We start from the raw sequence: 25,983 nt of genomic DNA, 5'->3' as shown, positions 1-25,983 counted from the left end.
TTGTTCTATCACAGAGGAAGGAATATTGAATTTCCTTAGAGAAACAAACATATTGAATGAAAGGCAAATTGGATTTGTCCCCAGTTGCACAAAACCAGATCATATTTACTCCCAACACACTCAGAGGATTCTCTACACAATAACAGAACAAGCACCATTCACGAGCGTTATTGACTTCTAACTAGGGCGCCTGACAGCAGCTGGCACATAGAACTTTGGTTTGAAGTTTTGCATTAAGATGAACAAACAAGTTCACACGTGAATCTTTAAACTCAGAAGCCAGGGAAAAGCAAAGTAACATTCAGCTGGAGAAGTGGGCCTGTGTTGAACCTCATGAGGTTCAACAAGACAGGTCCCTTCCAACCCAAGTATTCTATGATTCTATGACCTGGAGAAAGTAGAGCCTGCAACGTGCCCTCACACCTATCGCTGGATCCCACACAGCCCAGGGCTGGCTTTGTTCACAGTCTCTGCAAGGAATGGGGAAGAAGGGAGAGAAAGGGAAGAAGACTAATGGTACAAGGGAGTGCACAAATCTTTCCTTTCCTGAGCAGTACACAAAATATATTTATTTGTTTCTCTATGAAATATTTAAAAATATTCCTCTCCTAATATATATTTTTACAAACCTGTAATAGTTTTGGCAGAAATTTCAAGCCCTGCCAAGAAAGCCATTTGGACAAAATCCTCAGAGAGAGGGAAAAAATCAATTGCTGCTGTAAATGATGGTGTATTTCAGTGAGCACAGATTTAATATCGGGAAAGACTCTGCTGATATTTCAACAGAACTAAACAGCAGCACACAAGTTATTTACAGATGTGGTTTAGAGAGACAGCTTGCCCCAGTTCTTCACTGGAGCGAGCAGAGCCCTCACCTTCTCCTCCTTCCACCACTTTGCTTCTCTCCTCTTCCTCCAGATCGGGCCCTCTTTTCAGCTCCTCTTTTACTTTCACATCTTCCAAGGCTGTTTCAATAGCCATGACATCCCCAAGGGATTTCTGATCCTCTGTTTTGTGTCTTCTGGGCTGACTCCTTTTCCTGTGAGACCTAGAAGTACAGAAGCGTGACGTGACATAAAAGAACAGCCTCCAATATATAAAACAGTCACTGACTTAAAAAGCTGAATACAAAACAAAAGGATCTGCTTTGGAGAGAAAACACAAGGTAGCTCAGAACAGCTACAGGGCAAAAGAGGTATCTGAAAGGGAGCAGATGAACCTGGCATCACAACATCTGAAATCCATTCACAGCAGCCATTAACTGTCCTGGTTTCTGGAAGGGCTTTTTCCCACCATCACTAACATAAGCTCACGAGTTGCAGTGAAAATGAGCTTCATTGTATTTTAAATCTATTTATTTTGCTCGTATTTCAAAATATAGATTAAAACGTGTTGTAAATCCCCCTTTCATCCTCTGTCTCCACCCCATCATTTCTTTTCACTCTATACGTGCTTCCCTTTGGCAAACTGCTGGAAGTCAGGCAGCATCCTCCAGCTCCGAAACGTTACCCAGCACTGCCAGCTTCTAAAATAGAGCCCAGTGAATGCCCCCAGCATAATCAATCGGCAGCCTGTGATCTCTCAGTCATACAGTCCACAGGGTCCAAAGTCTAGAAAGAATTCTAATTAAGAAAGCGCAAATCAACGTGATCCTACTGCTTGCCAGCCAACAGCAGCGCTGCTCTTCCTGAAGAGTCAACACCACCAAGACCCAGAGATTACAGTGGCCACAATGCAAATTGAGAAGCCAGGATAACACCTTTTGCTCAGGAATCATACTGGGAGCCAAGCACCCACACAGCCACGTGCTCAATCCCCACCTCCCCAGCGGGACAGCGAGGGAAAAGAGGAAAAACAGGAGCCAGAAAGTTGAGACAAAGACACTTTAATGGGTGAAGGGAAGATGAAAGAGTAAAGATGGAAAGCAACAAGCAAAGGAAGCCCACTCATCATCTTCCATAAGCAAAGCGACACCCAGCCAGTCTCCAAAAAACGGTCGCCTTGGAAGCCCATCCCCCTTCATCTTCCTCTACCCCAGTTTTTACGGCTCAGTGTGACGTCCCTTTGGGTCAGTTGTCCCAGCTGTGTCCCCTTCCCAGCCCAGTCACCAAGCAGGGGCAGAGCGGGAAGGAGATCAAGTCTTAAGGCTGTACAAGAGCTGCTAAGCAGCAGCCAAAGCATCGGTGCCGAACCAGCACTGTCACAGCCGTAAACACAGCCCGGTGAACAAAGTGAACTTCATCCTAGCCAGACCCAGCACAGTTTTTTTAAGAGGACCTATCAAACTGCTGCCCACGTGCTGGGTTTCATCCTAACAAGCTTTCAAAAGATACTGATGCAGAGATCTGCAATTTTTATACCATGCTGAGGGTTTTTTGAAAGCAACCTCTCCCATATGGCCTTCCCCATTCCAGGCCCTCACATCTCCCATCGCCCGACACCGTGAAACACCTGCACACCGCACTCATCAGACCCAAACTCTGGAGAAGCTGAAATTCAGCTTCCCATCCTCTAAGCCCAGAAACTCAGCTGCTAATTAGATCTGGAGTACAATGGGGTTAAGAGCCCTTAATCAGAGGCTCCTCCAACAAAGGAGGAAATAAAAAAATCCACTCTGAGATGAGTGAGTAATAAAAAAGAAAGCTGATCCATATGCACAGTCATTGCTAATTGCTGGGCTCTGACCTTCAAGCATGGATGTTAACTTCCCACCTGCAGGACATTCATTCACAGGAACACACAGCTGAACCCACAAGGATCAACTTTTCTCTTCACCATAATTCTAAGTACACATCACTTTCTCAGAGCTAAAAGCAAGGTGGGAGGAGGAGGAGATAAACCGGGAAGACTTTTCTATTACAGCTGGAACCTTCCATGGGTGGTGAAGAAAGCATCAGAGCAGAATCGAGTGTTACAAGCTATTTTTAGTAAAGTGTGTGTTTTATTCCTGTGGTGTAGAAATGCCAGGCAAAAAAATAAATCACAAAGCTTTATACTCACAGTAGATAAAAAAGATCTTTTCACAGTGCTCTTCCCACTCTGAAGTTGTGGAAAAATGAAAAGAGGCAGAAAGCACAGCATTTAAAGAAATCATGCTTCCAGAAACACGAGCTGAAGGCTGTGTGTTTCCAGGAGTGAGGAGAGTCTGCGTTGGACACAACGCGCATACCAGAAAAGGGCTTTTTGTGAACTGGAGTAGCGCAGTCTCTCACTGAAGCCATAAAGTAAACAAAGTGGAGTTCTTCAAGGTAACCAAGTAGGAATGACCTTCGAGACGAAATAACATCCCTCTGCAGAGTTTAAAAGCTCCAAGAGTTTAAAAGCATCCGAGAGAGCCAGCAAAAAAAGCAGCGTTTGCACTCTTTGAAGAAGAGACCACAAAGCGACTTAAATTAAGTAGATACAACTATGAAAAGGTTTGGGCAGAGGTGAATCCCATTTTTCCAGTGAAGTCCATCCTGCTGAGACACGTCAGCCTTCAAGTACAATAACGTCTTTCTGAGACAGAAGCATGGGAGAGAGGCTACCGTTAAGCGCTGTTCACAACTGCTGCGGGATAATACTGAAATAATCTAGGAAGCAATAGATAGATAAGGGGGAAAAGTACCTGGCTCTTCTGCAATAGCTGAGGTTAAGAGAGAGCCTTCTCATCTACAAGTAGGCTCAAAGAGGGAAAATAATCCTTGGTATTCACACAGTTCCTTACCGTATGCAACCACTACAGGTATCTAAGCAACCCTTAGCAGCCACAGGCAGTAAAAAGATTCCCAGTTTCCAGATGAGGAAGAAAGAGATGTGGGGACCTTCTGAAGTCCTGACAGTCATTGAGCATAAATCACAATTTCTGACTCTCAGCCTGCACTGCTCTTCCTGAAGCTCACTGCAGAATGAAGAGCTGAAAACATTTTAGGAATACAACTTCTGGAGTGGAGCAACACTGTGAGTCAGGGAAGACGCAATCCCATTTCAGCACGTGTAAAATAAGGGACAAACCATTTCAAGTAGAAGCTCCTGGATGATAATAAAGACCAGAGAGAGAGAGACACTTACGATAACGTTATCTTCTTTGCTAGAAGGCCTGAATAAATCAGCTCTCATCAAATTGTTAGGTCAATGGTTTTTAAACTGTAACTCAAACTCCCTATCAAATGTGGTCCCAGAATCCTACCATCTATTTAAACTCTCTTCCTGGATTTCAAAGGAATCGTATTGGAACCAAAATCACAAGCAGAATGTTACACCTGGATGAAGCAGCACAACTGCCAGAGGCTGCCAACACTCACACCAGAAACACAACAAGTACGAGATGAGAGCAGAAAGAAGCAAGCTCATGTGCTACCCGGCAGGCACTTTGGGTAACAGACAGAGCAGGAATGGAAATCAAGTAAAAAGGAAGGGTAAGAGAGCATAAGAAAGGGCACACGCTTTATATCCCAGTATGTTAAAGTCCACGATAATTCAATTTCCTAGAATATAGAGTCTCATTCTTCAATGAAGCTTGAGGAAGAAGGAAAGTTCTCCTATCAGCAGCTCACGTCCAACACACTCTGATCCAAGAACACCTTCTGGGACAGCAGCAGCTTTTTATTAACTACCCACCTCAGTGACCAGGTAGCTTTATCCACAACCACTTAACCACTACACATCACTACTAATTCGGCAGACTAACTGCACACTCCGGAATGGAAAGCCAAAACAGGCATGAGAGAGCTGAGGTTCTCTAACGGCACAAGAGGAGACCTCAGAGAACTACACAGAGCCAGGATGAGCCTGAGAAACCTCAATGCCCAGGGATTTTCTGTGCCCTTTCAAGGAAGGAGGCATGAAAAGACTAACTGAAAAAGGAACACGCGCTCAGAGATACTGTTACAAGAGACTTGACAGGAAAAAGGATGGAGTCATTTAAGTTGATGAGGGAAGTCACATACCGGTGTTTGTTGTCCTCTTCCTCATCTCCTATCCTATAAAGCAAGATTCCAACAGTAAACGGTTAGCATGCCATGTTCAACGCAAGCATGCTGCAACACAAAAAAGCTACAAACTCGTAGGAAATTAATACAGAGACCAAAGAAAGCACAGAAAGGCATGCAAAATCCCTTTGCCACTGATGGGGCTTTCTCCAACAAGTGAAGCTATAATGTTCATTATAGACTTTGTCTTCCAGGATAAGAGATGAGATGTGAGGGGGGATGCAGCATCCTACTTTGCAAGAACACGAGCTTCTGGAATATTTAAAGGAAACAGAACACCAAGGGAGTGTGTTACCCAAGAAAATTTACAAGAGGGAGTGTTAAAAAGAAAAGAAAAATTAAAGAAGAAAAAAATAAATGGTTTGAGTTATCGCAAAATAAGAATCAATGCAATTAAAATCAAACACAGAGCTCGGGCACAACCTTTTTGGTTTTTTTAACCTTCCTTACCTGCGAAGCAATTTGCTCTTCAGCTCTGTCTTTGTCTCATTCCAGGCATCAAGCTCTGGGCTAGTCACAGCTGTGGGTTTCATATGGTCCAGGGCAGCAGTGTCCTTCCCTTGTTTCCATATGTCGTAGCGTTCTGGTTGCAGAATCCTCACAAAGACATCCATAGAAATCTTCACCATGTCCTTGCGGCACGTGCACTGCAAGAGAGATCCAGACACACCACCAGTCAGACCAGAGGGATGGTTTCTTTCTGAGTTTGCCTTTCTCCAGAGGCAAATGACCACTCTGACAATGCCAGCACGGCCTCCAGTGCATCACTGGAGTGGGAAAACAGTAGGAATCACTCCAATGTGTATGTGGTTGTCTCCAGCTCGAAAGTCTCACAAAAACCTAAAACATACACAGAACACACCGAGTTCTCTGGATGCTACTGATGGGCTGAACCTCCAGCAACTCGCAGCACCAGGAGCCTGCAGTAGCCAAGTTCCTTTCTTTACACGAATCTAACATGATGTATGTTTATATTTCAATTTTAATTTAATTTTATTGCTTTCACACTAGCGAGCATGAATAATTTACAAAGCCTCTTTCCTCAGGGGCTTCTTCCGGACCACAGAGTTCTATTTCCTCAGCTGCTGCAGTTGTGTCATTGACATTCCCATAAGGCCATATTTTTCCATATCCTTCCCTCTGACACAGCAGCGAGATCCTGTTTAACACAGCAGATGCTTCCAATACACCGCAAAAGGGAATGTGTGTGCGTTAGAGGTGGGAGAGGGAGGAGACCGGGGCAGATCGTAGGATGACACTGCAGGCAGAGAAGGGCAAGAAATTTCCTTTGTAATTAATTACCTGCTCTGTTCCATTAGAGCAGGACAGAAATAACAAGCTTGTGCTTCCCTGTCAATGATACCCATTTCCATGTAATGCCTCCCCTTCTATCTACAAAGAGCCATGTTTCTTCCAAAGTATTTAATTGTGGTCCAACACATGTTTCCTAGGAGATATCACACCCACGCCCCCCACCTCTGTCTCTCCCTACCCCAGTTTCTGCAGAATGCATCCTTCCTTATTCCATCTTTCCCCCTCAAAATCGAGCACTTCCACAATCCAGCGTTAAACTTCACAGAAACAACAGAATATAACGAACGTGCCTGCAATTAAACGCCACTGCTAAGGAGAGATAAGAAAACTCGTTACGTGAGTCAAAACTGAACCACGGAGCCCTGGTTCTGGATTCGTGGAGCTCCTACACACCACGAGAACTGTGAAGGTTTTAAGAATCATAGAATCACCAGGTTGGAAAAGACCCATCGGATCATTGAGTCCAACCATTAAGAGCAATGTGGTCACTCAAAGCACAGACCACGACTCAGCAGCAGCATGAAGGATACGCCCATCATGTCAAAGTGACGGGGGAGACATTTAAGGAACACTGAGATCTAACTAGATCCCTTCCTGTCTCTCCTCTGCCCTCGCCGCTTGGTAGCCAGACCCCTCCACGGAGCCGCTCGGGGACAGTGCGGCTGTCACAGCGACAGATCGAGCAGCCGAATAAACCACAGAATCTTCATAGCCAGGATCTCCAAGGACTGGCTACAGGTCCTGACAACGGGGGTGGAAAAAATAAAACCAAACCATTTTAGGGTTAGTGCTCCACTGTCAGCTACAGGGGATCTGAGACCTGAACCAGCAACAAGACCACAGGAGCTTCCATATTCACCAAATCTGCAGGAACTGAATCTGTTTCACCTTCTAAAGGCTTTTTGTACCCTTACCTCTCATTTTTCAAAAGCTAACGCCTTTGCTACCCATCCAGGATATGAATGCGCAAAGGCGACTCACAACCTAAGCACAGGCCAAAACGCTGCAAGGAAATGCACAGAGTGGAGCACAAAAAACAACATTCCTCCTCTATTTATTACTATCTGCTACTCAAAGCTGCAGCCTGTGGTAAAATATCTGCCCGCAGCAGGAACCCTGTCTCATCAGCTGTAACTCAAAGACCGAGAGTGGGAAATTTGTGGCTGCTGAGCCTGTAACCATTATCTTATTTGCTAGATTTTTTTTTTACATAAACACATTAATGTCTATATAAAACAACAGTCAAATAAAGAGAGTGTCTCCTTGCAGCCATAAAATGAAATGATACATGGAAAAATGCAGCCTCATTCAACCTCAACCTTCAGTGTCATTTTTGCAAGGGTATTTCCCTCGCTTCTCAACTATTAACACTGAACCGAACCCCATCCATTCCAGGACGTTTAAAGTTAAGGTAGAATAACCCTTTCCTTATGTCACAAAACTATCTATTTAGATTGGCACCTCTGATTCTCATGGAAAACCCCTCCCGTTGGGATGAAGTCAGGGCACAGTTGTTTTCGACTCCGCCAGCCTCCTGTGCTGCTTTAATGGAAATTTAAATAGAAGAAACCCCAACACGCTCACAGTCGAAGTTCTTTAGGCTGTTATGCCATCATTAAATGCCAGACCAAAATCTTCGCCTAAAGCTCTTGTATCTGCTTTTCCATAACAACAAAGCCTAAAAGCAAGTTGCTCATCAAGAAAATGGTTATGCTCCAAAGGCAGCTGAGAAATTCCTGCTGTGAATTACGGGAGCACAGAGCGCTAACACAGGCAGCGCTCCTAAGCACCTTTCCATAAATTTCCTTGATAAGATGTAGCGTTTCAGCTTTTGGGAGAAACACAAAGTCCCTCCAGTAATACTCTCGACTAGCTATCCGATCTGTTATCAATTAAAGACCTGTGACTTGAGATTGAGTTCAGACTCTCCCAGTATGACAGAATAAACTGGGCTCCAGTTTCATTGTTCTTCCACCCAAACCCTGTACAGCAACACGAAGGTTTCAGGAGCGACAAAGGCGCCCAAGGTGCAAGCGTGCGCCTGAAGGACGAGTGGCAGGTATTCTGCAAGTCAGGAGTTAAACTTTGAGAAGAAGGAGAAAAACCTAAACAGTGTAGTTTGTGTGTTTAATGGTTGGTAGTTGAAAGCTTGTGGGAAAGAAGATGAGTCTTGACCCCCTGTTTCTAGCGTAATTACCAGCATTGCCGTAAGTCTCAACAACGAGCCAGTTCATTAGGAAACCCACTGGAAACCCTCTGCAGAGTTTCATAAACAAAACCATTAGGTAAAGATTCCAAGGCCCCCCGGTCCCTGGCTGCAGGGCATGTTTTCTCCCCACGCTTCTCCTTAACTTGCTTCCGTAATATTCCGTGCGGATGTTTTTGGCAGGAGAGTTGGGTGAGTGGCAAGCGGTGTCAGCTGCCGAGTCACACCGACCCTGCTCCCCTCCATTCCTAATATGAGGATTCTGGTTTCATCCATAACAACAGAAAATGCAACCTGCTTCATTGTAGGCAAATAAAATACCACCCCAACCCCCCAGCCCACAGGCACAACGCTGCTGCTGACACATCGCAAGGAGATTTCTGGTTTTATTTTGGCAGAGGTATTTTGCAACCTCTGCCAGAATTCTTTATCTTTTCCTGCCCTGTAGGCTAAACCTGTGAGGATGCTGGTCACTCCTGAATCTCTCCATCATACACAATGCTTGTTCCTGTCAGATGAACACACCCGCAGTCAGGGGAGATCAGCTCAGACGGGCCCCAGGTCGCATGGCTCAGATAAAACTGAATCATAGAATCACCAGGTTAGAAAAGACCCATCGGATCACCGAGTCCAACCATTCCTATCAAATACTAAACCATGCCCCTCGAAGAACAGAGAAGGAGACCGATCGCTCTCAGCAGCACCGCAAGAAGGGGACTCAATGAAGTATCAGATCCTTTCTGCTCTGACAGACTCATTCCAGTACAAGGGATAAACAAAAGACTTTTATCCAGCGGTTATGATACAGTCTATAGCAAACATCATTCTGAGGTTCTCTCAAGGCATTATTTCTTCCGCACCATAAGACTCACAGCTGGGGAAAGCAGCTACCACCAACGACTGTCGCTGGCAGAAAACATCCTTTCAGCAGGTCAGCATCCCGTGTTCATGCGTTAAGCACGCAGCAAGCATGAACGGCCGTGGCTTGATGACAATCTACAGCTCTGAAGTGACAGACACACCAGACAATACCTGCTAAGTGAGTAAAGTTACCCTTCTGTCCCTCTGTTCCATCATCTGCTTCTTATTCACTTCTTTTAAAGAGAACACTGAATGCTGTGCTGCACTGCACGCCTGCAAACCCGCAGACAAAGCAGCAAACCCACCACGTTGATCCATGCGCGACAACCACGATCTGTTGGCAGTTTGTAGAAACATGAATAATTGTGTTTGGTGGAATACGACGTGTCGGTACGTGATGTGACAACCCAAGATGTGCTTCCAGCACACCATGGAACGCTCTCCCTTGGGAAGAACAAGCATCCTTCAGCAGTGTTTTTCAAAAGAATATGAAGCTGAAGATATATTTTTTGCAGCTCCAAACGCTACAACTTGGAACCGAAGGCGATTTGATATATAAAGAAAGGAGGCAAATTGTTGTGTATCAGTCCTAGAGGAAAGAGTTTCTGCCCCTTCCCTGTAATGATCCAGCCCCACCTGCATGTGTTTTGAAGCAGTCAGAGAGTCAGGTGAGGACGGAGCAGAAGCAAGGTCTGAATGTTGATGTCTGAGATGAGGAAGCGCCCAGCTACGAGCCCTGACCTGAAACTCCTGCAAACTGCCAGTAGAGAACCAAGCTGGAAGAAAGTCAGAAGCATGGCTACCAGAGGAAAGACAAACAATAAGCCAAAATGGAATGAAAAATATGAAAAGAGGCTGTTCATAAGCAAGCTACTCTCACTGCACTACAATAAATCGTGGGCTTTATTTTTAAAAGTGTTCTTCATTCACAAAGCAAAGAGGGAGAAGGGTAAAATACACTGCCAATCCTGAAGGAATTTCTGCGGAGGACATCAAAAAGGGAAGGTACCTGATGAGAAAGCGTAACATCAATTCACAGCTCCTTTCCGCTTTTACACAGCCTGTCAGAGCTCTGACACCACCATGCCTGCAATTCCTGAACAGAACACACTATTTGGTTACTCATTCCTAGGTGGAACGCAAGAGTGCTCTTCCTTCTTCATATCTGTGCCCCCAGGTGTCACCCCTGAAGCAATTCCAAGAGAGCAACACCAGCCGCACAAGAACGGTCAATGCTAAGGCAGCTTTTAGAAGGGATTTTTGATGGCCTGGCCATACTGGCCAAAGCCCAGTGACCCTTAAGTCCCCGCTCCAACACGAGTGCTTGGGGTTGGCCACTCTGTCAGGGACTCCTGTGTGACAGAGTTGCTGAACGACTCGGCCAGAGGGAACACATTCTTCATGTCCCTATTTACTGCGGCCACAAAGCACACCAGGGCCTCCACGCTATAAATCACAGGGTTAGCGAGGCAGAGAGGGAAGGGGAGGCTCTGCCAGCAGCAGGGCTTCATGGGCTCAGGGCAGCTTTCCATCCTCGAGATCCAGCACTTCTCATGGCTCCAGGAGACTCGCCCTGAGCTGGCACAGTCGTTACTAAGCAGCATTCAAAGAGTTAGCGCCCCAGGATTACCTACAGGAGCCCTGAGAGGAATGCAGGTCTCGCTCCCGCCCCAGACAAGCACCTGAGGATGTGCTGTTCTACCACATCCTTTCACACAAATTAGGTGGAACGGGCGAGCTGCGGCTGGCCTCAAAGTCACCTTGGCTGGAAAAAAGTCAGCTGCAACACAAGGCTCCTCGAGGACAGATGGAGACATTTACATTGACAATAAATGGGAGAACAGTTAAAGAGCTGTTAATTCTTACACTTCTGGGCACTATGTCCAGCTGTAGGCAAGACATCTATTTCCCAGTGGTTCCCCACCGTGTAATTAATGACACGAAGCAAGAGAGGAGGTTAAACCCTTCCTCTGAATCTGAGAAGATTGACATTTGCTAAGATGATGGCCATCAGTCCCAGGGATTTACACACATCACACAAGACGGCAGGGGCTGGCTCTGTCACACACCAGTACTCAGCGCGGAGGCCAGAGAAGGAATTAGCAGAGGATCCACACATGGGACTACAGAGGCACCTGTTGTAACTGAAAATCCGAAACCCTGAGAAGGGACAGCAGAGGATTCTGCTGCATGTTTGTTCATGGGCTCTGGAATCTCCTGCCTGGGCCTGGGACAAAGTGGACAGACACTGAAGACACCCAACACAGATGAAGAAACGCATTTATCTCTTTGTGTTTGCCCTGTGTTTAGTTAATAAAGATGTTTTGGTCAATGTGTCCTTACAGTAAGAGGCTGCTTGTCAGCAATGGCTACGGCATCCTCCGAAGACATGAAGCCCAGCATCGCATCCTCCTCACCGTTACACACACTCCCTTCCCCTCAACTGCTCCTACGCAGCTCTGAAAGAGACTCCAGAACGTCTCACTAGGTTCTCAGAATGCTGTGACCCAAACAGGACAGCTGGTTCGGGTATTCAGCAAACCAGCTTCTACTAGAATTTTGAAGCACCCATTCACTCTAGTCATGGGTTCATACAGATACAAGCCTATTTATCTACGATTCGGTTCCAAACAACTTCGCAGCCATTGCTTCTTTGCAAATACTGATGCTCGTTGTGCAGTCAGAGCAGAACCAGAGTCTAAGAAGCTGATCTTCACACTCCAGCCTGGTTATTATGTGTTTTTCACAGCCCAGGCAGGTTCTGCTGTGGTTAGCAGAACACTGCATCCATCTGGCAGGCAATTAGCGTGGCTCTCCCTGTCTCTCTGAGGTGACCCGTTCCCTTCCCACGCGAGCTCTCGCCTACGCTCTCCTACTGACACAGATCCCTCTCAGCAGAATGGAATCCAGACTTCATGCCCAGGACAATGTCCAGGAGAACGTTACAACTAGCTAATTCTGAACCTCACCTTGTCACCAGTCTCACGAGTGCTGGCAAGACACGACAGCCACGTTGTTAAATGGGAAAATGGACAAGAATCACCTTCCAGACAGCTGGATTCAGGGCAGGAGGATACAGACCCGCAGAGTACACCCAGTCCAGAGCTTCTGAGAACTTTATAAACGAGTGTGTGACAAGGAAAAAACACTGTTCTGATGCGAGATGGATAATGTGATTGTGCCCACGAGCACAGAAATCAATACAGCTTTTTCTTAATTTAGTAAACCTGCAGCAGGTAACCAAAGCTCACACACTCCGGGATGTCTCTCCCCACGAATCCTCTCTCCACAAACGCACGGGCAGCTCGAGTGCACGCACTCAGCTGAGATTTCATTAAGTCCCAGTTTAACTTCAAATGAGATTTAAACAAACCTTTTGCCCTTACAGAGTAACAGCATTCACACTTCATCTGGAACCCAACAGTAGGGTATCGAAGGGTTAATTAACACGTATGCAGCGCGAGGGTTAGGCAATATTAAACGGAAATCTCCAAACAGACAAGTGTCACCGAGTGCAATGGAAATAAATTGGGCGTCTCCTTCCACACTTCAACTTTCTCTCCGCAGATCCACGCAGAGCTCTCTGTGCTGCTTGTTCGGTAATTTCACGCTACGCTGCTTAACAATGTAAGCATGGAGGCTCAATCTAAAACCGCACTTCCCAAATGTCACTTGTTTGTGAACACATGGCTGAACCCAAAATTGCTTTTAATATTAGAGCGGTGCCTGCCGGCGCTGCTGGAGCTGAGGGTCTGTCAGCATTTCCATGATAAACCCTGTTTCTGGGGTGTAACACCATGGCCATTTGCCACAGATAAACCTGTCGAACAAGGTCACAGCAGACAAATGCCATTTCTAATATTTTCAAACCAAGTTTGCTCGGCTGTTTTTGAGTTTGAGACACCCAACACCGATCCGAGGCCTCTTAAAGCCCCAGGCTTTTCTTACCATCCCTCTCACTCCAGAACAAATTCAAATGCATGACTCACACACCAGCCTCCACCCAGCCCGGAGCCTCGATTGCTGCCCCAAGGTCTGCTCCACAGCCTTGGCAGGGGAGGAGGAGATCACGGACACTGACGCAGGGTTCACTGCTTGAACACTGCGGGACACAACTTCTCATCACAAGGATTTTTCTGGTGCCAGGGTAATTTTAGTTGCCGTTACTACCAACAGCAGCTTAGAGACGTTACTCCACTGGCACAGCGAGTTCATGTATTTTATATCCCATAGCACAGCCACGACCATGCCCAACAGAAGGTGCTTTTACACCACTGTAGTTATAGAAATGAAATAATCCAATCTATCTATTTATTTATAAGTTATTGTTACCAAAGGAGAAAGTGCAAATGCCAAATTTGCTGGCTAACAGTGGAGTCTTTCAATCCATGGATTGAATATTACTGAAAAAAATAAACTAGGCAGGCACTTCACCTTTTGGGAACCTGGTTAGCTGAGCTTGCTTTCCGTGGGATGAGCTCCTCAGACAGCAACTCCTGAGCCACTGGACAGGCAGAGAGTGCCTGCCTGCAGTTGCTGAGGAAATCAAACACCAAAGAGGGGGAAAAAGCAGAAAAAAAGGTCCTGTGGGGTAACAATCATCTTCCTTTTCCAGCTGGGTTAGCAACATTATTAAAAAGGAAAAATAGGAAGAAACAGCACAGGGATTCTGGTGATTCTACAAGATCCCTTGAAGCCTGTAGTGCCAGAAACAGCACCAGCCTCCAGAGGCAAGTGACTCATATTAGTCACAAAGCGGGCGCTCAGGCTGATGTACGCACAGCACTGATCACCACCCAGTACAACTGCGCAGAAAGCTTCAGCCTGGCTCAAAAACGGCCGAAGGCATCACAGCAAAAAGGTAGAGGGTTAAAAAGACGCTCTCGAGGGCGCCAAGAGCCTAAAGCTGAGCAGAGAATGACGCCATCCAGTAATAATCTCCCTTTCGCTACCCACAGAATATAAATCTCTGTAAACGAAAAGTGGACGTCACAATCTGAGACACCAAGGCACTCACAGTCCATTGTGAAGAGAGATAGGCTCAGCCAGAAGAAAGCATTACAAAGTTCCAGAGTCAAGCTGAGGTGATAGAAGAACAGTAAGTGAAGAAGCTGCTATAAATGCTATTCTAGAGCGGAAACTAAGTCTACCTGTCTGGAAAATAAAACTTAGACGAATTTTACCCTAATGAGTGACAGCCACACCAAGGCATTTCAGCGCGACTCTCCTCTTCAAAGTGCACTGAGTGCACAGATTACAGAAATTCAGGTATTTTCAGACTGTTACCATTGCTTTATTAAAGCTTAAAAATATTTCCAGCTTATTCCTTTCCCTTCAGTGTGTACCTAATGAATTGTGTTCGCTTATATCAGTCACCTTATTTGCTGCGAAATGCAGTTTCGATGCATCGGAATATTAATCCTAACTCACCAGTCTCAAAACAACCTCTTCACAAAGCGAACACAACCTTCAACACTTGAGAAAGTCACTACTGTGTCCCTAGAAGGGCACAAATTATCAACAGGCATGAAAGAGCAACACGGCCCAATGGAAGAGCACATCACAAAAACACTGGCACTTTCCATTCTGTTCTTAAGGTTCAGTCTCCTGTCCACCCCCTGCTGTTTCATGGGCCAGTGGCTTTAACCAACACCTCGTTCCCAGCAGACACCCACCTGGGTTGCCATTTTTCCGTAGTCAATCCATCTCAAAGTAGCGAAGTTGGTAGACTCAGCACAGTTGAAGCCATGATTGAAGCCAGCGTGGTAGCCATAAGGAAACGTAATCATAAACTCTCCAGCTTCCTGGGTGATCTGAAAAACAAGAACGAAAGAAAGAGAGGCCTCACAAACCAGTTGATGTAGCAGCTTGAGAACAGAGACTTACAAACAAAAATTTACTGGTTAAACCTCTCTCTTTCAAGCGGAAACTACAGTATTTCTATTAAGGAAAGACAGTCGGTACCATGGATGGAAAGGGTCACAGACTGGAACTATTTAGACTCACAGGCTCCAGTTACAAAAAGCTTCTCAGGCTGCAGCATTCCAAAAGATTGATAAATCCTTAGATCACGAGCACTTTAGCTCATGGAAAGTCCACACTGACGCCCCCACCACCATGCCAGCGGAGCCAGGAATGCTGGATTTCCCTCCTAACTCCACATTCCAAGGTGCCACTGAAGTACCTGCTCCCTGCACTTATTTCCCCCATCACATTTATCAGTCTCAAATCCCATCTGGGCACCTGTATGTCAAACAGCCCACCACTTGCCTACTTAAGTAAAATTAAAAGAACAATAAGCGTTATGGACACTGTTAATATAAGGTTTAAAACCTCTGCAGATTACAGCTGTAATCAGAGGCTGATCCATTTGTGATGCTTCTAGAAAATCCTCTTTTAAAATCTTATGCAAAGAAGACACTGGGGGAAAAAAAGTGATTTAATTCTTAGAGTACAGCACAGATCACAAGAGCGGCCGGCAGTGACGCAGGATGCTCGGAGCCATCCTCCCAGCCCAGCTCAGCAAGCAGGCGACAGCACCTCCCTTCTAGGGATTAGGAAGGAGGTGGAATTTGACCTTCCCTGCCTTTCCAGCCCAGAAATGCTGACAGACCTTTCACTGCAGTCACACAACAAGCAGCTCCATCTGGAGCCCATCCCGCCGGCCGTAACTCACAACGCAGCAGTTTGGAGCTACAGAGGTTTCAAAGAGCTCGCACTCCTCAGCACGAGGACAGGCCCAAAGAACAAATAAATGTAAACGGAGAGAAGTCAAAACATTCACCCACTTGGCTGGACTAACACCTAAACGTGCTGTTATTAACATTAGCAGAGTAACTAAATAAAAGAGAGTTTAAAAACTGACGTGACAATACAAGAAGCTTCTGGGGTGTTTCTGGATGAGAGGTGAAGCGAGGTCCGTACCAGCTCTGTGGAGCATCCTCCCCTCCAGCCCCTCCGTAAATCAGAGCAGCAGATCGCTAACTTCAGGAGACAGAAAGATTATGTTTCTGTCAGGAAATCTGCATCCTGGTGTCTTCATTCCAAGCCCCCAGTGTACGTCCTCCATGTCACTGCTGTCAACATTATCCCCACAATAAATTAGAAAGCACTCAAGATGATGGATAGGCCATGCAGAAAAGTAATAACTATTGAAGGAGAGCCAGCACTAACTGCCACTCATGGAGAAAGCCCGGAATTTACCGACTCCTGCGAGCTCTTGAGGAATAAATGGAGAAATCAATAGGAGATTACAGAAATACACATTTTTAATTATTAAAAAGCCCTTGTATTGATCTGTTTCTTTTTTTCCAGAAGTAAATACCATTATAGCGATTCATAAGTGCGTGCTATTCACTTCATTGAAATCTGCCAAGAATTTAGATGAAGAGATTCTATCTCTGTTTCTAAAAAAACCCGACTGGCACATGCTCCCTGTTTCTGAATAGCAGCGGTTCTCCATCAAAAGCTGCTGTTCCAGGGCAAGAGGCACTCGGATACAGGCTGCTCTGACTGAAGAGAGATCACCTCCTTCTTTTTACATTGAAAAACACCCTCCCAGCGAATGCCAGAGAAGTTATGATTAAAAACCACACTTCCCAGCCACGTTCTGTAAATCAGGATTAGGAATTATAAGCAAGTAACATGTCAATAATCCCCCTTCCTTTGAAAGAGAAAGACTGGTTTTGACAGTGACATTGTCCTCTGTGTACAACTGGGAGACAAAAATCAGATTCTTCACGTTGAGATTGCTACAAAAACTCAGTGTGAGGGAAACCCTGGGCATTGATGTGCAAAAAAGCCTTCCTGTCGTGAATCAAGAGTCATCGTAAGAAGCCTTCTTCACCAAGGAAGAAGGCAAAGAAGAAATCCTTAAACTTTACAGTTTAGGCTAATAAATAAAGACAAGGTCACACAAATTTTCCAGGAGCTTGCACTGGCTGCAGATTTCAGACTCTTTTCTGGATACGGTCAGGATAGGGAACGTTTTTTATCCTCTGTCAGAAATAATTTCTCAGAGGGGCATCTCTGTCTCAAACCGAGATGCTTCCCGTATTCCACTCCACATATCCACCTTCCCGAAACCTGTACAGTGAAAATCCTTACCAAAAACATTAGGCCCCACAACTAGATATTTTCATTATTATTTTTCAACCCTGGGCAGCAGGCACCCACGTTCTCACACCTGGGAATTAGGTTGCACAGGCAGAATTACAAGAAAAATGGTTTGTTGCACCCTGAACAATTTAATATCAACAGTAATGCACAAACTCAGCCAAATCCAGCCACCGATGTCGAACCATGAGCACCACATTGCTTCGTGCCAGGCTCCCCTGCACTCACAGCAAATGCCTCTGACAAGCCAGATGATCGCACTTCAAATTCCATTGATCACAGCCTTCCACTAGGGAAAATGAAACAGTCTCTGGAGCGGTAAATTGAATGAATTCAGAGGTTTTTTTGCTATAAAAGAGCCAAGATCTTTTAGTTCCATCTCAAAGAATCGTCAGGCCCAACAGGTGCTATACTGTCTCAGTGACTCCAACAGAACCCTGCTAAAAAAAGATCAGAACTCAAGAGTTCTTGCTTAGAAAAATATGGCAAGAATTATCTACAGATGACAACACAAAGAGGATGGGGAAGGACCAAATCAGTTTGAATCCAGCACTCTTTGACACTTCCCACTTGATTTAAGACTCCCAGTACCTCTAGATCAATTCCTTTTCCCGCACCAAAAGGCAGGACATCCTGGCAGGACAGGCTCTGCGTGCTGGGAACACACAGCAGCAGGAGCTGTTTGATTCCGCACAGATACTAAATCCGTGGTAAGCAGGCTTGGCTGAGGAGATTTACTTCTTGCCAGAAGACTTTAAGAATAAGCATATTAAAGCGATCATACCAAAGAAACACGACCCCTCCTTTCAAATCAGGGGGCTTAAGAGATTCATGGATCCTTACTGGCTTAGCAAAGAACGAACACTTACACAACGGAAAAACAGCAAGTCGAACTCCAGGTTTTGGTTCATGTCAGACCCAGGAAGAAAAATGTCTGTGTTCAAGAACTGCCAGTGAGCTGTGCTGCCTAGCGATAAGCCACAGCGTCTGGATGACCGCTCACCCCTCTCCACCTGGAGAGGTTCCCCACTGACAGAGTCGGTTCTAGCGAAAGCTGTCAGGAAAAGAAGCTCTTCTCAGCCAAATCACAAATCCTCATTTACAGACTGCCACCTGGTCCAATCCGATAGGATACATTTAGCATAACAATGCACTTAGAAATTAAGCAAATTGCTCCCCCATGGCTTGCAATGAATTGCTTCCCTAAAGAGGGGTGCTGTGCTTTGCACACCTCTACCACTCGCCAGCGTACCTACCCGGTCAAAAGGAATTCCATACTTCTTCAAGATCGAGGGCGAAATGAGGGTCATCTTGTGACGGAGGAAAGCATCGCATCCCTGAGAGCTTCCTGGAAAAAATCCTGTGGAGGCATTAAAGGAGAAGAATCACTACAGGAATATCATATCCAACCATTACTTAAGCGGAGACAAGCTGACAAAATGAAAACCTGTCTCACTACTTGATACAGATCAAAACAACAGGCAAACAGCTGAAGACGTCAGGGATTACCACATCCTTCATTGTTTAGAACCTTCGTTAAATTTTGTGACAAAGACTTGAATGTCGAGGCACGTAAGACTAAATTCCATTCAAACTAAAAGTCAGAATCTGAGTTTTCTACATCTGGGAGTAAACAGCTTGGCCAAAAGCTCAGTAAAACCCCAGTGAATTAAGAAACAGCTCCTGTCTGTCCCAAGTTCTGGCTGCTTCCCCACACCCTGAGCCGTCCTTTGTCTGAATATGGAAAAGAAAAAAGTGATAAGCACGTCCCACTCACTCCAAACACTGCCGCGGCCTTTTGGTACATTCTCTGATGTGCGGCTACATTATTCTTGCGGAAGCAATGCAAGTCCTAAGACTCCAGACCAATCTGCCCTACCTACCATCCCCAAACAGAAAAAAAACCCACTCAGATGTCAATATTCAGTCAAAAGGAAGGAAACAAAACCTGTCCCCTCGGCACTACAAGGTGTTTGGTTCTACCATGGCCCTAAGGTCTAGGCTAAGCTATTAAAACAAATCACATATAACTAGAAATACTAAAACTGTGGCAAAACCCAAACAAACCCCTTGATGTCAGCACCTCGTGCCCTGAAATGTCAGCTAAGCCCACGTAACACCACTTCACTCCCGACCACATGTTCCAGCCCGAGTGGGTGATTCAATAGCAAATTACGTGTTTACAGGGATTAAAAAAAATCACCGTTTAGGAGAATAAATAACCCAAGCTCTGGAAACAAAACTAATTGACGACACATAATGGAAAGGGTTTCAGAAAGTGAAAAGGATTACTGGATTCCAGGTTTTCTTATATTTTTGTACTAAAAGCATTTCCATTAAAATTATGCCTGTCTGCTACCCAGCCTGTCGCCCTCTCTGCAGTTCCTCTTTTTAATGCACAGTTTAAGTGGCTCTCATTAAAGCTACTAATAAAGAAGCACATTTTAAGTGATTAGCACCAATAACATGGCAACACATTAACATTCCCTCCCTGGGCTCCACAGCTCTCCCAGTGAGCCCATTTACAGCTCAGCTATTCATTTTCCATATTAATTGCGCAATCATTTCTCCCCAGTAAACTTCTCCCCAGTGCAGAGCAGGGATGCACAGGTCAAGGCGAATGCCCGAGCAGCAACACTGCTCTGTTTAGCATCAAAACTTAACCCATCTCAGCTTCCAAAAGGCACTAAGCAACAGAAAATTAAACCAAAGAGGTCATCAATCATTTCCTTTGGGTTTATACATTGACAACCATCGACGTGTCTCAAAAAATGATCATCAGTAAAAATAAGCTATGAACAGCAAGAGATGGAGCATTACCTATGTCAGACCTTGGAGGGGTGTTCCAGATTCTACAGAACACCAGTCAGCTGGATTTCCTGACTTTTTAATAGATCAAAAGGCAATTTTTAGAACACCTGGGAAACGTCTAAACTGAACTGCAGCTTTGAAACGCAACATTTCTGAGCAGCACGTTTCAGTAGTATTTCATTCTGGGGATCACAGCTCTAGTGCACAGGAACCACCACCACATGCCCTGGGACATCCGTACCCCTGCACTCCACATTCACCCCCCACAACGAGGTGCTCCCTTTGACACACTCTCCTTTTTTAATTCACGTGTGCAACAGTCAAGAGAACATCAGACTGTTGGCAAGAAATGCCATTACCACTGATTTGTCTACTTTCTGGTAAAACAGTATCAGAACTTTTCTTTATTCTGCATCAGAACAGCCCTCCAGATTTCCCTGTCTGCTTCCATCACATGAATTCCAACAGCAGGTTGAAATCACACGGTGTGCCTCAACAAAGATGAACCATGTAGATTTTGAGTTAATTATTCTAGGACAAGATCTTTTTTTAGCCATGCAGCGCTCAGAACATTTGCAAGCGAACAAAAATAGCAACAAAACACAAATCCAACACCAACAAATCGCACGGGAGATACTTCTGGAGGCAGACATCCACCGCGCAGCCTCCAGCCTCACCAGCTGGGAGCCAGCAGGAATGCCAAGGCCAGGAGGCTGAGGTCTGCGCTCACTGCTCGGGCGGTCGCTGCCGGACAGCCTGGCAGGCAAGAACCCAGCGCGAGGTTTTCAGCAAAATTCACAGACAGCCTGGTGACAGCTGAGAGCTTATCCCAGCTCAAGGGAGCCCTGCTGTGGGGTTTTTTTTCCTTCCCCCTCTTTTCTCTGTTCCAGACAGCTTTTACTGCGCTGCCATACAAAGGAAGATGAGGGTGGAATAAAAGGAAAGCCACCAAGCAGTGTGTATTATAGAGAGGAAAGGGTTCCACGAGCTGTTCTCCGTGAACACTGCTTTGAATCGGTAAGCACTTTCCTACTTAAGACTCAAAGCAATCAATGCTAATGCTGATATGGAACATTTAAAACATAGGAAGAAGCAACAGTCCCCAACATCCTTCTTCCCCCAAGTTGGGTGTGCGTGGGGGTCCCAGGAGGAGCCCCAAGGCTGCACCTCACGCAGCCAGAGCAACGAGCCTCGTGTTGCACATGGAGACACACAATGGGTTTCATTTCCAGAAACGGAAGCATTTGGTCTGAATACCTCAAAATTGAAGTTTTTCTCTGTCTGTTTTAGTTTGGGTCACCGTGTGTCAGCAGACAGAGTCTCTGTGAAACAGCAGCACTGGTAGGGACTCACTGACAAATTTCTGATTCTGAAGCTGCTGTACGAACACAGCGGGTTCATCGAGCAGCTCTTGCAAGATTAAATCGTAGCAGCCAGCTCCCTGTCAATTCTTTATCCTTCCATTTCAAAACGCAGGGCAGGGTTCTTCCCCAGGATGCTTCAGCTGTCACTGAGAGCCCACCCATGTGTTTCCCAAGTGCAGGAGGACACACAGCTCACCTTTTGCCAGGCGTTCCAGCCTCTTGCCGTGTTCAGGAGGAATGGCGTACCTGGGAGAAAGGGAACAGGAATAACAAATCGTCACTCTCTGAAGGTAAAAACAGCACCAGGAAAAGGCAGCAGAAACCAAGGGGTGGTAATGGTCAGCACAGCCCACTGACACTCAACGTCTGGACATATAACCCACACTCTGCAGTCTGGAAGGCATCAGGAACATAATTACAGCTCAGAAAAGAAAACCAGTACTTTAATGGAAGCCCTTAGGACGCATTAGAGGATCTGTGCTATTTTCCTGTAATCTTTTTCTAAACAGGACTTCACAAGGTGGAAGAAAAACCGAGAAGACAAAGTGACACTGGAAAAAATAGGAATAAACCAGTCTGAGGAACAACAGGCACGTTTTCTGCTGTAAAAGTACATGCAGAAGAAACCATGAGGCTATTCTATGATTCCATAAGTGCAAAGTATTGAACATAATTGTAGAAAAGCAATCAACTGCATGAAGTCCCACACAGCCAAATGGTGATGTTCTCCTGATGGCTGGAAACAGCAGAGTCCTACTGCTACAGCACTTCTGCCACATGAAGGGAACGGGACAGGTTAGAGAAAAACAGAGACTGCTCCTTCCTGCTTCACAGAAGCCTCAGCTCGATCCTGTGAGCATCAGAAACAACTTGGAAAGAAACACAGGGAGGCTTCTAGGAACAGTAGAAACAGCGCCGGGTGGGATGTTATATTTAAAACAATCAGGGGAGTTTCTAAGCAGTTGTTCGATACCTCCCCTATTTGAAGTTCTACTGCCTCGATGCTCACAGAAGCAGAAACCAGGCAACTAAGACGTTATGTGTTCAGGTTACAAGGAGCGAACTAAACACCCTGACACACCCAAATGTGTTTAATGTGACACTCGTGCCAACGCAGTGCCAGTTTGTATGTTAGTGCTTGCAAGTAGCACCAAATGGGATGTGGCTCTCGTACCATTCTTTGTAACAGAGAATTCTGAAAATTTACATTTGTGGGAATTAATTTATTGCCACCTGTAACTTTTGCTCACTGTGAATAATAAAAAATGTATTATTTCTCCAATAAAGATGTCAAAGCCATCCCGACTCATTACAACTGGCTGAAAACAGGATATTGTGGCAGCCACACGACCTCAGCGACAGGTAAACAGCATCGCTCTGTTTCCGATAGGATCCCTCCAAACCCACCTGATCGCAGAGGGCTTCCAGGCAGCACCCTGCTCAGCCTCTCAATTTTCCAGCCTAACGGTTATCAACAATGTAAGGAGAAACAGATAAAGTCACAGCCCACATGGCTTTTGTACAAACTCAAAGTTTACCTGTTGTGGTCTGGCAGGTCGGGCAGGGCAACACAGGACAGAAATCATACCTGGGATGCTTCAAGATTTCGACATTAAAACAGACGTTTAAACTCGTGGCTTAAAAAAATCCAAGAGAAAACACTACATAGCACCTAATCTTGTAAAATAATAAACAGCAACAGACTCCCACATCCTGTGACCAAAGTTTGAACAGTGCCTTAAGTTGCATAATTATCAAACAATTCAATTCCATTTGTCAGGGACAAAGCTAGCAGCTTTCATTTTACAAAGACCATTCATCACTTACATAAACGTGATAAAATTAATCCCGATCCAAAGCTCCTTTGTGGGATTAATGTCCCTTAAAACAGGGAAATGAGACATTCCAGTCCTTCTGGGAAAAACGCTGAAGGATTGGGAAAGAACTAATTTATGGCTACAAGGCTGCCGATGATTAATGTAATATCCCCAGTCTACAATGCAACCTTCACTTAATTAGTGCCTGTAATTGGGAGTTGTAAAGATAAGATTAATTGAATCTCGAGGATGTTAAAAGTTTAATACATTGGAACATGGTTATTGTGTTATCTGCAACTGCAGACTGCGAGAAGCCAAGCTGAGCTTTAGAGGATGGTCCATGGAGAGAGAGAAAAAGGACTTGGAGAGAAACCAGTGAGAGGAGGAATTTCCAGCTTATACAAAAGAACTATGTGTAATAACGTACAAATCGGGACACTCCACCGCAGAACAGTGCCTCGGCAATAGCTGACTGCAATTTTAGAAATTAAATCTGTTTGGGCCACTCTTTTAGGAAGCAGAGCCCATACATCCAGACACATTTATTCTTAGGAATTCACTAAATTAACTGCAGAAGAGATTAAAAGTAGGTCAACTTCTGCTTTAAGTTACACTCACATTGATTTACATACAGATAGGCAATAGAAGAATTCGGGCTGCTATTTAAAACCAGTAAAAGAAACAGGTGGCTTGCGCAAGTACCACCCCAACTGAGCTGGCTGGCTCAACCTAGACATAAAATGATTGATTACAAGGTAGAGCAACAACGGAAGTGACAGGGGCAGATTAGAAATCACTGCAATCAAAGGAGCGCTGTTAGTGAGCATATAAACACCCACAAAGGGCTTGCGGCTGTGTTCGACCTCATGGTATCATCCTCCTGCTTTTGTGGTGAAAAACAGCCAGGCACTGGCTGGGACTGAAATCCCTGACAGAAAGAACAGAGAGAACTCTGTCACTCACCCAATTTGTTACCTTACCTCCAGCACCCATGGACTTGGGCTCAAATCAACAGCAGAATATCTTTAATTCCAAAGGCAACAGACAAGATTCTACATGGTAAAGCACATCCAATTATTTCCTTTTCTATATGCATCACTTTGAATACTTTATCACTTCTTTCACCAAGCAGCATGGTTATTTTCCTTTTGTACCCCAGCCCAAACACAAATGCAGGAGGTTTCCTCTAGACAAATGCCAAAATCAAAACCCATCCTATCAAAACCATAGAAAAACACCCACCACAGATGTAAATGCTTCCTTCCTCTGTCCCATTCATCTCACAGTACGACTGTATTCCACAGAGACAAGAAAAGAGAAGAACGCTCAGTACAAGAACAACACCCCTTTGATACCAGGTGGTCAAAGCAGCCTCCTGTTACCCACTAACAGCCCAACACTGGGGGGGTCGAGGCCTCAGACCCTGCCGACAGGAGCAACTCCGCGATGTCCCTCTCCCTGCGGAAGGCTGAAGTGGGCACAGAGCAGCAGTAACTTCAATCCAACCTTGACCAGACGCTGCCTTTTAACCACAGCAAAGATGGAGCAAGGATTTCCCACTGCCCCAAACAACCTGAACTGAAGAGAAGTAGTGGCGGCAGCATAAACATTTTAACAGCCCTCCTGAAGATCTATCTTCTTCTGGACTAATTCTGCTTCAGAGAAAACATCTGCAACAGCCACCAGCAAACACAGCAGTGCCAAAACTGCTGACCCTGAGCCCCTGCGACAAGTGCAGAACTGGTTCACCCTGGCTCCCCCATAAAAGCTAAAGCCTACATAAATAGTGCTATACCAGCAATGAGTTTCAGATAAATCAAACTTCCAAGAAGCTGGGCTTGCAAACAAACCCAGAGACGAATGCCCTCAGTAGACCCTTCCACGGGTCAGCCTGGCGGTGGCTGACCAAGACAAAGGGCCAAGCTTAACTTGAAAACCTGGCGCTCAGCAGTTTGTCAGGTTACAGCATGAATAACGTCTGGCAGCTCTGTCAGGGAACACGAGATTTACAGAATCGGGAAAACAAATCGCAAGATAAAACAAGTTATAGCTCTAGGACTCAAATGTCATCTTACCTTGAAGGCAACAATCGGTAAGTAATATACTGATCCCTTTAAATTACGTTTTCTTACTCTTTCCACCAAAACAAAACCAGGTCCCTGAAATGGATGGAGCATCACTTCTGCAAACACAGAACTTACTGTTACACCTCAAAGACCTCCTGCTTCCCAATGTATTTCCAGCACTTCCGACCTCTACTTCTGCAGAATTTTCTGAGTTTTGAGTATCTGATTCTGATTGCAATTACCAGACACCAGGGCCCCGGGGCCAGAAGGTGCCAGACCCAAAGCTGCAAACATGCAAGATACTCATTTCCCTACAGCGCCAGTTTGCTTTTGTTAACATAAAACTTAATGTTAACTGGACAGTCCCTTTTTAATCCATAATACAAAAGAAAGATCTTTCCCACTTGCCATAAAGGATGTCATTAATAGCGTAATTTTCTTGGTGTTTTGTTTATTCCC

General features: G+C 45.3%; 1 protein-coding gene across 2 annotated transcripts in view; it reads right to left on the bottom strand.

Moving 5' to 3' along the window:
- KDM4B (lysine demethylase 4B) overlaps positions 1-25,983 on the bottom strand; it is a 66,793-nt gene that overhangs the window by 16,253 nt on the left and 24,557 nt on the right. Inside the window, exons 6-11 of one of the 2 annotated variants that reach the window (XM_069877994.1) lie at positions 21,838-21,887; positions 18,723-18,826; positions 15,027-15,164; positions 5,421-5,617; positions 4,929-4,961; positions 876-1,048 (exon numbers count right to left, since the gene is read on the bottom strand). In XM_069877994.1, the coding sequence (XP_069734095.1) occupies positions 876-1,048; positions 4,929-4,961; positions 5,421-5,617; positions 15,027-15,164; positions 18,723-18,826; positions 21,838-21,887 (695 nt within the window). The remainder of the gene's footprint in view (positions 1-875; positions 1,049-4,928; positions 4,962-5,420; positions 5,618-15,026; positions 15,165-18,722; positions 18,827-21,837; positions 21,888-25,983) is intronic. The other variant, XM_069877995.1, reaches the window with a different exon arrangement.

The sequence above is a fragment of the Phaenicophaeus curvirostris genome, chromosome 28 (genome assembly GCF_032191515.1).
Source record: "Phaenicophaeus curvirostris isolate KB17595 chromosome 28, BPBGC_Pcur_1.0, whole genome shotgun sequence".
Taxonomy (NCBI): domain Eukaryota; kingdom Metazoa; phylum Chordata; class Aves; order Cuculiformes; family Cuculidae; genus Phaenicophaeus; species Phaenicophaeus curvirostris.
The sequence above is the reverse complement of the archived record's forward strand: the minus strand, read 5'-3'. Positions and strand labels throughout refer to the sequence as shown.